Here is a 12,483-nt window from a genome sequence, read left to right as displayed (position 1 = left end):
AATATGCTCATGTTTTTTTTTCCCTTTAGTATTTGCTATTAACAGTCACCAACTGCAAAATTTGAAAATTGCATTTTTAAATAACTATGTATGGAAAATAAAATAAAAAATGCTTCTCTTTGTATATAGTTTATTGTTTTTCACAACAGTACAAGTCAAAACAAATGCAAATTAGTCAAACAACGTGTTAAAGACCAGCTGATCACTGCCCGATTCTGTGAATGAATGGCCGCATTGCATTGTGGGATATCGGCTTTGAATGCGTCTCATATCGCAATGTTCTGTATTACAGCATACTGTAATATTTCACCGGTAATAAGACCGAAATAATATTATTAAAATAAAGAAATGAATACCATGATAACGTCTAAATAAATGTTGATAGATGTAGCGTTATAGTTTTAAAAATATAAACAAAAAAGCAACCCAGCTTCCCTGGCCAAAATAGCCCGAAATAATAACATTAAAAGAAATACAAATAAACCATGATAAGATCTTGAAAAATAATGTTGATTAAAACAGCGGTTATTGGGCTAAAAATACCAATAATAAAACTGTCACAGATTTCGAGTTAAGGGGGGCTTGTTTTTTCTTTCTTCTATATCTGACGGGGAGGGATTAACATGAATGTCTATCTGACGGACCCCCTCGTCGAAAAATAACGCAACGGGTACCCCCCTGGCGTTGAAAATTAACGCCAGGGGTCCTTGACCATGCGTCATACATTTGACGAGTAGGGTGTGAGACTGTTGGACAGTTAAACTTTTCTTTTCTTCCTGTTATCTCTTCTGATGTTCAAAAATCAAAAATCATCGTCATCATCAAGGTTATACATTTATGTATGTTACTTTTGTAAAATACGATTTTCAATGTATCAAACTATAGATCCTTGCTACACACCATTAACATCTTGTAAGAGCTTCTGTTAATAAAAACAAATCTAAAAAAAAAAGACGACGACTCCATTTTGTCAAAATACTGGAAGGATAAAAAAGACTTACTTCTCTCACACAATAGGAGAAGTAAAGCGAAGAGGGAAAGATCAAAAAGAGTCTGCATTAAAGTTCCATATGCATTTCTAAACCTGATTTACACAATTAGTTTTCAATACTTTTAGCCTTACAGTAACCACATGGGGATTAATATTCAGATTTTGTGGTATTACCTTCCACCCTTGTCCCCTGACAACAAATCTCACTCTCAGCTGTTCCTCAAAGTTGACAACCATGCTATAAATAAAGCAAGCCGTTCAGCGACCACGATGGGAGCATAGTCTGCGAGCTGTAACATCAATCTCATTCTCAATCTCTATCTTTACCTCTACTTCCCATTTGTTTCTAGTACACACACACACACACACACACACACACACACACACACACACACACACACACACACACACACAGTTTTACACCTAAGACAAGGGGTCTATACATAAATAAAGAGAGAGTCAGTCCAACTTTTGGTAGACAGGGAGCTAGTGACAGGGTGTCAGAGACCTACTGACTGTAAGAGAATAATAACAAGTAGGAATAACTCCCATTGGTTACCAACAGACTGGCAGGTTATGAGACTTTTGAACCATGCCCTCTCAGATGCAATGTCTAGTCAGTTTCAACCGTGGTCCACCGATCTGCCACAATTTCCAGAAGCAGAATATCACTGTGCTTTCTGCTCAACTTCCTGCTATTGTCTCAAACTGTTCAAGCTGGTGTAACACCACCATTGATTTAGCCAGAAATTACAAACCCTAAACATACTATTTGCTATTTAAAAATGGTCCAGCCATGACTTTCAACTTCAAATCGTGATATATGCTATAATGCGTCAGTGAAATGTCCACTTAGTTCCAGCTGACATTCACAACAGTGGGGAAAGCAGCCATTTTTTAGCATATGGGTTTATGCAAATATTAAGGCTAAAATTAGGGTTTTATAAGGATCAGGTTAAGATAATGATAGGGTTTGGGTTCAGGGTTCCTAAGGATTTTGTTGCACTGGCCTACGGACATGGACTCTGAGTATGGTTCAGGAGTTTCAGCTAAAAAAGTGTGTAGGCCAGGGAAATAGAACAAGGGTTAGCAATGGGGTTAGACTAAGATGATGGTTATGGTTACATATTCAATAGCAAACAGACTAGTTGCACTTAATATCTATTAGAAGTTTGAAAGAAAAGTATTATATTTGTGCTATGGATGTCTATGGTGTATTGTGGTATAGCCCAGAATGATTAAACTCTTCTCTACACAGATACTGCACGGTGTTCTCTCTGCAATACTACTTAGAAGTTTTTTTTTGTCTAGGCTTTTTGTCTAAGACTGTTTCAGATCCACACCTGAGATTTTAGCCAGTTGATACATCAAGCCAACTGGGGAAACATGGGTACTTCTCAACACTTTTGATTGAATTTCTTCAGCCAATTTTCCCATTAGAGACTGTGAAGATAGACAGTGCTATCAATTTGCGCTAACATTTTAACAGCAATTTAATGTGGAGAAGAAAATCCTTTTATGCATGTACTAAATTAATATCCTGCAAGTGTGAGTTGTAATGTCTCTGAACTAATAAAAAAGACTTCAGGGTCAACATGTGTCTGTAGCATTTTTTCAACTGCTACTAGATTGTACAACATTGCAATTTAGTCGTACAAATTTACCTATTCTGAAGGAGAGCGGGCCACCAGAGGTGCTTCTCACCCACATGGCTAAGAAGAGCAGAAGCGCCCAGGCTGTGAGCATCTTCTATGACTCCTCATGGGTCCTGCCCCGGGGGTGCCCCTGTCACAGCCACCTGGAAAATATACAAAGCACCATTTATACATCAAACAACATCAAGAGGGACACCCAAAAGCCAAAGCTGTACAGCATATGGTCAAACCTGCAGACATACAGTACTTTCTCTCTATGTCTGTCTGTCTGTCTGTCTGTCTCTTATGTTGCATGCTGGGAATCTGTTAGTGAGAGTGTGAAACTGCTGCTAAGTGAATCTGAGGCCCTCAGGAGTTTTGATGATATATATATATATATATATATATATATATATATATATATATATATATATATATATTAGGGCTGTCAAAATAACGCGTTAAAAAAATTAACACAGATTAATCCATTCCATATTGACGTTTGCATACAGACGAAAATCTGGTGCCACCGACATGTCTGCGCTTCTCTCTGCTGCTCTGAAACAGACGTTACAGGAAACACAAACACCGCTGCATGTGACGCTAGTTAACACTAACCTCAACAGCAGCTAACGTTAGCCTACCGCTAGCTAGTTAACGTTAGCCTACCGCTAGCTAGTAGCTGGATTAAACACAGTTAACATGCTGACAGCTAACGCTAAATGGTGTAAAATTTGACTGTGTTTTACTGTAGAGGATTCAACACCGGTATGTAACAATCTGCAGCTGCCGTCGGAAAAACAACACAGACGGTGCGTTCAATGAAACTGGTAAACTACAGCCTCGTGGTGCATTTGAAGTTATTGTAAATGTCCTTTTCCTATCTGGTGGTTGTTTTTGTCGTTCAACAGCAATTTACTAGTGAAATAAGTTATTGTTATTGTTATACATTATTATTAAATCATTTAATTTTGACCATATGGCCTTAGCAATAAACAAGCCGTTCTTTAATGTCACCAACTGTTGTTTAGTACCCTTTTTTTTTTCTTTTCTTTTTTTACTTTCTTAAAAAGTATCGGTTCAGGCACCGTTAATTATGTATGCGATTAATTTCGATTAATTAATCACAGAATATGTAATTAATTAGATTACATTTTTTAATCGATTGACAGCCCTAATATATATATATATATAGTACTGTATAAGTGAGTACTGTACTTAACTATAATTTTGAGGCACTATACTTATATATATATATATACTTTGAATGCACAACATCTAAAAGGGAAATATTGTACGCTTTACTCCACTACAATTTAATACCATTAGTTACTTTGCAGATTCAGGTTATTTTTACAAAATAGAAATCAAACCCAGCAGTATATAAAGTTATCAAAATTAGCTCCACCTTTACCAGCTGCAACATAAGTGATGCGTACACACTAATGCATCTCTAATTATAATGCAGTGGTATAATATATATATTTCTGAAATGGGCTATTCTGCATTAAGAGTATTTTTGCTTTTGGTATTTTATTTTTTTTAAGATTATGTTTTGGGAATTTTAGGCCTTATTTATACAGGACAGCTGAATACATTAAAAGGGAGAGAGAGGGGGAATGACATGCAGCAAAGGGCCATAGGTCGGAGTTGAACCTGCGGCCGCATCATCAAGGAGAAAACCTCTATATATGGGCGCCTGCTCTACCAGCTGAGCTTCCCAGACGCCGATGCTTTTGGTAATTTCAGTATGTCATTGTCTGCTAATATTTGATGCTATGATGCTAATGCTTCTGTACTTTTTCTTAAGATTTTAAATACAGGACTTTTACTTGCAACATATTATTTTTCCACTGTGTTATTGCTACTTTTACTTAAGTAAAAGATCTGAGTCCACTGCTTAAGGGTACCACAGCATTGGTAATTTAGGACTGGCAAGCATTGCTCTTTCACTTCATCTATCCAGATTTTTGCTGGCATCATAGGGATCAAACTAGTAACTTTCTGATCGCAAGCTGCTCCAACCTTTAAAGCCTCCATTGTCCTAGTGTGTATATTGAGTAAAACTAAAATTCTTTCAAGCATTTAGCACATGCACTTCTCCCAAGCTTTTAACCTGTAATGTCTTTCTTATTGCTAGGGCGCAGGCGGGCTATGACAACCTGTCATATGTCTGTCAGTTATGTATGAATAAAGCTGTTTTTGGCTCTGTTTACTACGTTCATACTCTGAAGCACGGTGTCCTCTGTGCCCTGTTTTTCCATGTACTACTTCTTTTTGAGTTATTCCATCTCAGTATCTGCTCTTCTGTTATAGGTTATTGAGTGATGTTGATGTGTCATTTTTTGGCTTTGCTTTTTTATTCTACTCTATGTCACCTGTTTTATTGTTTCTATCTGAGTAAATCAATGTGACAGCAGCCTCTCATTGACACAGGCGGAAAATTGCATAAAGTATATATTTTCCTTTTGTTATAGTAAGAGCGGTTGACCAATAGGGGAAAACTTGGGGGGACTTGATAGTGGTCCAAATGGGCCCAAGGCAGTAGGGTAACTGTTAAGGTTGAGCTCTGTTTCTAAATTTAACACTGGTATCAGATCATGCGCTTTGCTCTTCATCTCACTATTTTAAAGAAGGCATCCAAGGATTAAAATGCAAAAAAATGATAAGGAATTGCGTGTCATTTTTTATCAGTTTAAGTAAAAAAAGGTTTGTGCAATTACAGTAAAATGTCACAGATCTAACACTTGTGGATTTTGTTTAATTTATATTGCATCAAATGATGTGTGGTTCAGTCTAGCAGTCTTTTGAATGTGTTGATTGTACACCATAAATACTAAGAAAAACCACAGCACGCCATCATTTATTTCACAACACAACTCATGAGTGTGTAAACAGTAAAACATTTATCCTAGTCATGGTATTTTTAGTCTTATTTTGACTGATCACGATTATTCTTAGATGCTTGATAAATACAAGTCCTGTTCTCTTTTCATTAAGGTAAGGCTTTGCTATAATTAGTCTTTATTAAAGCTAGCAAAGGAGTCAGTGGTTCTGGTAAGCAGACACAGAGGACAGTGTCTTCTGTGTTGTCAGTGTTTATGTTGCAGAGAACAGACAGTTTGTTAAAGAAGTTGAGAGAGGTCAGTGACTATAGGTCATTGCAACCAGAGTGACAGTATTGTACTGGGAGGAAACTGGAACTGTATTAGGACATTACCTTGGACAGGACAATCAAAGAGTCTCTTTAGACTCATCCTTCCAAATATAGTGAGCCAATTTCATTTGTTAGATGCATGGAGGACAAAGCAACCAAATGTCAGACAGTATACCTGTGAAGATGGCAGACAGCAAAATTAGCGCAGCCAGACTCAATAGACTAAGGCTTCTATTTTTGTACAGGCACAAAGCCAGCAGAGGTGCAAATGTAGCCAAAATATCATTTCATTAAGGAAGCCGTCCACTCAACTGTTCTGTGCTTGTACCTGCTTGGTTATTTAGGAAATTCTTAAGTAGTGGTTTCTGAGGAATTGTTGTTTTGTTTAAATTTAATTTAATTATGGCCTTAGAGGTTTTAGTTTATCCCTTCTGACTTGTATCCAATGTACTATAACACTGTTTTTCTCAGCAGCAGATCGGTAACACAGATGACGTCATATGCTTTGCAGAAAACCCATTGTGTTTTGATGTAAGGTATTATGCCATAACATGGCCATGTGTCTTTCTGTGTCACTTGAATCACTTGTCTGTCAGGGCAAAATATATGTCAGTCAAGTCCATTAATGGTAGAATCCATGGACCAAATACTTCATCACAGAATAGATCTACAGCTACAGTAGCATCCTATAGTCCCAGATAATGTCTGCCGTGACAAATAGTTCCTTTGGAAGGTATATATATATTTTTTAAATAACCTCATCAAGCCTTTTGGTTCACAACTACCAATTTAGATCTGAAGTTCTAGATGAGGGAGCACTCTGCCCTTTCTAAGCACCTCCCAGGAAAGTGTCTGTAGGTAAGTGTAAAATCATATGAGTCAGTGGCAACGGTGCAAGTCTATGATTAGCATTCTATAATTTCTGTAACACTCCTTACACTTCGAAAAGATTCCCACAGGCTTTACTGAACTTATTTAACGAAAAGGAATAAAATAAAAGCATATTGATTTTTAGTATTACAGATTTATATTTGGCCATTTTATTCTGGCATTGCAATTTATTTCAGGATTAATGGCCTACCCTTGCGAAATATAATCAAATCCCCAAGTCCAGCAATGTGAATACCTTGTGAAATAAGAGTTTACTTGAATGTCATACCATTTATTTAGTTGGTAACATTTGGTGGCTCACTGGCTGTGATAGGCAATAAGGCAGATCCTGTGGGTACTTAGACTACCTTACTGAGTTATTGCTCAGGAGAGCCCTGGGGAACAGTTGGATCCGACTGTCAACACATCAAGATCATTTCACAGACCTTTCCTAGGAAAGCTATGCAAGTAACAGCTGTCAAAAGTCTTCCCCCGAGGTTCTCAGAATAGGAGAAAAACAGCATCAAATGAGAGGCCTGTTCCGAAATTAATTGAGTACTGAAAATTCCTCACAGCTTGTATTGTTATGCACACAGGGGGATTACTGTGCTTTATTGTTCAATTAGCCTGACTCTAGGACAGCGTGTTTAAAACAATGTTAAATGCTCTCATATAAATAACAACCGATAGCCCAGAGTGCATGTTTTAGTACAGCAGCACAGGAAAGATTCAACTACAACGGAGAATTTCTTGAGATGAGCTTGATTCCCAACAGACACAACTGCATCATCATCTCTGAGATAGTAGTTGAAAGCTTTACCACCTCTACGAACACACTCATTTTTTTTACTTCAATTGGAAGTGAAAAAAAAAAAAAAACATACACAAAGCTGTTTCGCTACTTTTGAAAAACTATGGCAAATCAATGTCAATGGTAGCTCAGATACTAAATGTAGCAGCAGCCTCCACAGGCTAAATCACCATTGAGTAGATGCAAAAGCCTTGGCAGCCTTTAGATTGGTAGTCAATGCAATCTGTAACACTAATGGCTCTTCTGTGAGATCAACTCATTCATGTTAGAGTTTAACACAAATTCCAATACACTTAATACAGGGGTATAATTAAGATTTAGTAGGATGATTGCCCTCATTTTTCCAAAACTCCTTAGTTTATTATTTCAATTTGAGTTCAATTTCTGATCTCAGACACACAAACACAGATTGATCTATATCTCTACTACTGTATTGCTACTTTACTTTAGCAGAACAGCTAAATGCATACTGCCCCTTTAAAACATGCAGTAGATTATGTTTGGGAGTCAAGCAATCTATGATTCCAAAACTGAAAAAACACAAATACACAAGTGGTGCAGAGAGTAAGAAGTGAGGGCATTCAGGAATAATGAGATAAATTGCAAAGTATCTTGGTATTGCAGGCATAAATATTACTTCTATAAATTTATAATCTGTGCTGGTATAGAGTTTACACGTACCAACTATGTGTGTTGCAAACCAACAGAGCGCCAACTCATGGAATGACATTTTACTAACTTTGTTTACTGAACTTTCGGTTATACTTTACTTGAAGGTATCTACATAAGAGTGACATGACATGGTCATGAACGTGTCATAAACATTATAAACAAGTCATAAACGTTTATGACATAACGCTTCTTTTAGTAAGTGTCATTCGGTATTTCTCATGACAAGTTATGGTTAAGATTAGAGTTAGGGTTAGGGTTCATACAGGGTGTCATGACAGTGTCATGTGTTCATGACAGTGTCATGTCACTCTTATGTAGATACCTTCAAGTAAAGTGTTACCAAACTTTCTCCTGTATTGTACAGATATGTGGACACAACTTAATCTTAAACTTAATTAAGGAGTGTCCAGATCTCCTCCGCTCTCTCACTCTTTAGATTCTTTAGTCTTTCACTCTCTTAACTCCCTTCCTTCATGCCTGAGGTCCAAACACCAATTTACTTGGCCATTTTATTTATTTTCTTGAAGGCAGGTTTGGTTCTTCATACATTATCTGTCTGGCACATTTGTAAAACTAAATGTTAAATGCTAGATTTGGATGGGCCACTGCTGCAGTATTTATCGACAGTTTTAGTTCTCATGACACTAACATATTGGACAGAAACCTCATGACAATATAACTGTCATGATTCTTCCTGAGCGCTTGAATCAACAACAACTTTAAAGGTCCCACTGCAAATACTGGATTGTGGAGGAATGGAGATACCAATAGCACAGCTTACTTTTACTGTGAGTTGGCATGAATAGGTAGACAGACAGGCAATCATACTGTGTAGAGTTGTACCCATTGCATTTTCAGTATAAGGCTCCCCTGAATACTGAGTAGGCGGAGATCGTGAAATAAAATGTCGGATATTGTAACTCTTATTTATTTTTTTTGCTCACAGAAAAGCCAGCACAGGCTGAGATGGTGTGATGAAATCAGAGAAAAGCAGACTGCAGTGCAATCATAGGTGTTCTGAACACGTTTTTAAAACAGTGAGAAGGTTTTAGATATAGTATACAGTATAACACAGACGGTATACTGTAATTTCTTTATTCTAAAGGAGTCGCTGACTTTAAAGATTTTATTTTACTTCAAGAAAACATGGTGCAGGTGTCTAAGAACTGGGCGAATAAAGACACTATATCTGAAGCTGTGTTGTTCATATCTGCTGTGGAAGATAGTATTTAATGGAGATGTGATAATGTTGCTCCAAGTTGCTCACTTACAGATCCAACATGTGTAAGCAACTGTTTAGCCATTGCCAGTTTGTTTTTATATTTTGTCTTCCCTCTAGGAGCAAAAACTCAATAATTACAGCTTTAAAGAACTCACAATACTCAAAACATGTAATTAGTTGCAGTAAGAGACAAAATACATCTTTAAAATGAATGTTCCAGTGCAGCCTGTGTCATAAATAAAGAACTGGAACAATATGCAAAAGACTCAGATAAATAGGTTAGAGATGGTAATAATTATGTGGGAATAATGTGGGGGATTGGTTAAATTTGCATTCATTCTTCCAGCTGAAAAACTGGAAAATATTGGAAGGACTGATAAAGGACGTTCTTGGTTTGGAATAAAACAACACATTTACACTTTTAAGGATGACATGGCAATTCTTCCTTGTGACAAAATATGAATATGCCTTTCTCCACTGGCTGGTCCAATGCTTGCTCAATAGAAACACAGCAATTCGCTTGCGTGTGCACACAGACAAACAATCCATTTTTGGTTAAATCCCATTTTTATAAAAGCCACAGGGTGACACCGACAGTCTTGCAGCACAGACTGTTGTTAAGTATCAGTGTCATAGTTGACAAATGACCTTTACAGCGTGTGGAGGAAAACAGATACTCTGAAGCAATACAACCATTTTTCCCTCAATCTTGTTCTCAAATCTCAACCCACTGCTCCCTGTGTTGTGTTGTGTGTGTGTGTGTGTGTGTGTGTGTGTGTGTGTGTGTGTGTGTTTGTTATCAAATGTGAAATGTACACAGTATATATTTGCATCTCTATATTAGATGAAAATTACCAGTGAGAAAGGTTTATACTGTAGGGATCCGACATCTACACTAAATGATACCTGCACACAAACACACACTCCACAAGATTAAAACCTTAGAGGCACATTATGAGAAGTCCAAGGTTTTGGCTGCAAGTTGTGATGCACTATATATATATATATATATATATATATATAAACATAAACTACAGCAAAGATGACAGAACATGTAGTATCTTTCTTCTCAAGTTATGACATCTCACAGTTATTGCAGACAAAATGCCATTGACTACCTAAATGCAAATATATATGGCATATGATATGACAAACTGTATCAACATTTTCAAGCAACAGAACATGGAGAGTGTGCAGTATTTTGTGTTTTAGTATTTCACAATGCTAAATGTCAAATCCCTCTTCTTTTCATTTCATGTGGTTCATATTGGTTACAGGTATAAATCATGTCTACACAAACCAATGACGTTTTTATGAATTCTACATTACATCACTCAAGAAATAGCTTTAACAACTACACGAGGCACATAATTAAAAGACTGGCCTTTGGAAAAACTCTGTAATGTATAACCTTTATATCCATGCGAAGAACGTTATGTCATCTCCTTGACTTGTGTAATCGTAATTTGTATGTCCTTCGATGGTCACTAATGTGAAATACTGCATTAACGTTGACATGCAGCACCTCAAAAATGATATCTAGAAAATTCAATATCCCCAGTTATTAACAATAAACAACCCCATGTCATGTCAAGTACTAATGGACATATCAATTATAACTGGTAGTTAGCTATAGCGGCCATGTTATATTACAGGTTGGCGTTGAGATCAGCACAGGTTCCAGAGGTGTAGAAGGCTATAAATAGAGCCGTTTTTACTCTGATCCTCACAGCACACATACTGATGGGGGTAATGGCTCACTGACTAACTAGCTAGCACGGCAAGGCTGACCTTAGATATTAATCATGTTGACTGCCAGGCAACAACACCAATATGCTCTACATCACATGACACCAGTCTGGTATTAATCCTTATTTTATTATTTATTCCGCCCAATCAACTAAGACCAAAATCAACCACTCCACATCCAGTAAGAACTCCTGTCAGACCACTAGAATAAGAGTTCTCAGCTTGGTTTGACAATCAAGACTGGCAAGATGAGTAGGATCAACAACTGACAGACCAGGATGGTCTGACAGCTGTTTGACTTGCCTGTCAGAGCAATAGTTTACACAATTCAAATATCAAAACTGTCAATCAAACGTTGTGTAATTCAATTGCAAATGGGACATTTAAACTGACAGACTGAACCAAAGGCAAGTCAGATGCATAATGAGACTCACATATTTGCATATATTCATGTTCTGTTGCATTGGGAGTCTCAGAACTGGCACAAAAGCAACTTGTAGATGGAAATAAGTGATGTGTGACCAATGTTCAAGGAGGTTTGAGTGACTGTCAGAAGCTGCAGAAAATTAATATGCATGTGGTATGTATACTTCTTGGGTGAATGTTTGCATTGAGTTCAAAGAGAACGTCTGTCAGTTTGAAATGTCTAGACATGAGAAAAAACAATGAACTCAACAAAGGAGAACGTGAGGAGGTATTTGTATATGGAAAATATTACAGCTCCGTTGTTCAGTTCTCTGAAATGACCTGAGAGTTTCTGCTCTGGAATAAACTGTCACAGCCAGCACGATGCTCACCAACATCTCCCAGCAGTAAACACACATTTATTAACACCAAATCTCAGCAGTCTCCCTGTCCGGGGCAATACAAGGTTGATGGAAACTGCTCTGAAGCAGCTCATGAAATAGAATCAGAATATAGAAGTAGTAAGTCCAAGAAAACCTGACTTACTGTACACTAATCTAAGAGGCTTCATCAAATATGCTGACTGGTGGGGAGCCCAGGGCATTTTGCAAACTTTAGGGTGGTTCATTTGACAAAACTTTAGAGAAAATACCTGTTTGTACCTAAGACTTGAAATATGCTTTGTGGGGTCTTCCTTTACTGTTCTGCAGTTTTTTTTCCTGAACAATTTAACTGTATCATATATGGTTTCCGCCTTTGGATGCCCCGCTATTGTAGAAGTAAAACATTTTTGTTCAATATTAAAGGCTACAGGGTAAGAGTAACAAAACACAAAAATATTTCCTGGGTAGAGTACTTATAAAGACAGTAGACTTTGGGGATCTAGCAAAGGAGAAGCAAGCAGTCAAGAACACATGTATATGAAATACTGGAAGACAAAAATAGAATAACTAGTGTTACCCTTCCATTTCT

The 12,483-nt window shown here is 37.2% G+C and overlaps 1 protein-coding gene across 1 annotated transcript in view; it reads right to left on the bottom strand.

The window, feature by feature from the left end:
* Positions 1–2,737, bottom strand: part of grik4 (glutamate receptor, ionotropic, kainate 4) — a 168,376-nt gene extending 165,639 nt beyond the window's left edge. The window contains exon 1 of the mRNA XM_078246220.1: positions 2,656–2,737. Coding sequence (XP_078102346.1) covers positions 2,656–2,737 — 82 coding nt within the window. The remainder of the gene's footprint in view (positions 1–2,655) is intronic.
* Between the last annotated feature and the right edge of the window lie 9,746 nt (positions 2,738–12,483).

Source organism: Sander vitreus, chromosome 3 (assembly GCF_031162955.1).
Source record: "Sander vitreus isolate 19-12246 chromosome 3, sanVit1, whole genome shotgun sequence".
NCBI lineage: Eukaryota > Metazoa > Chordata > Actinopteri > Perciformes > Percidae > Sander > Sander vitreus.
This window is presented reverse-complemented; position numbering and strand designations above follow the sequence as displayed.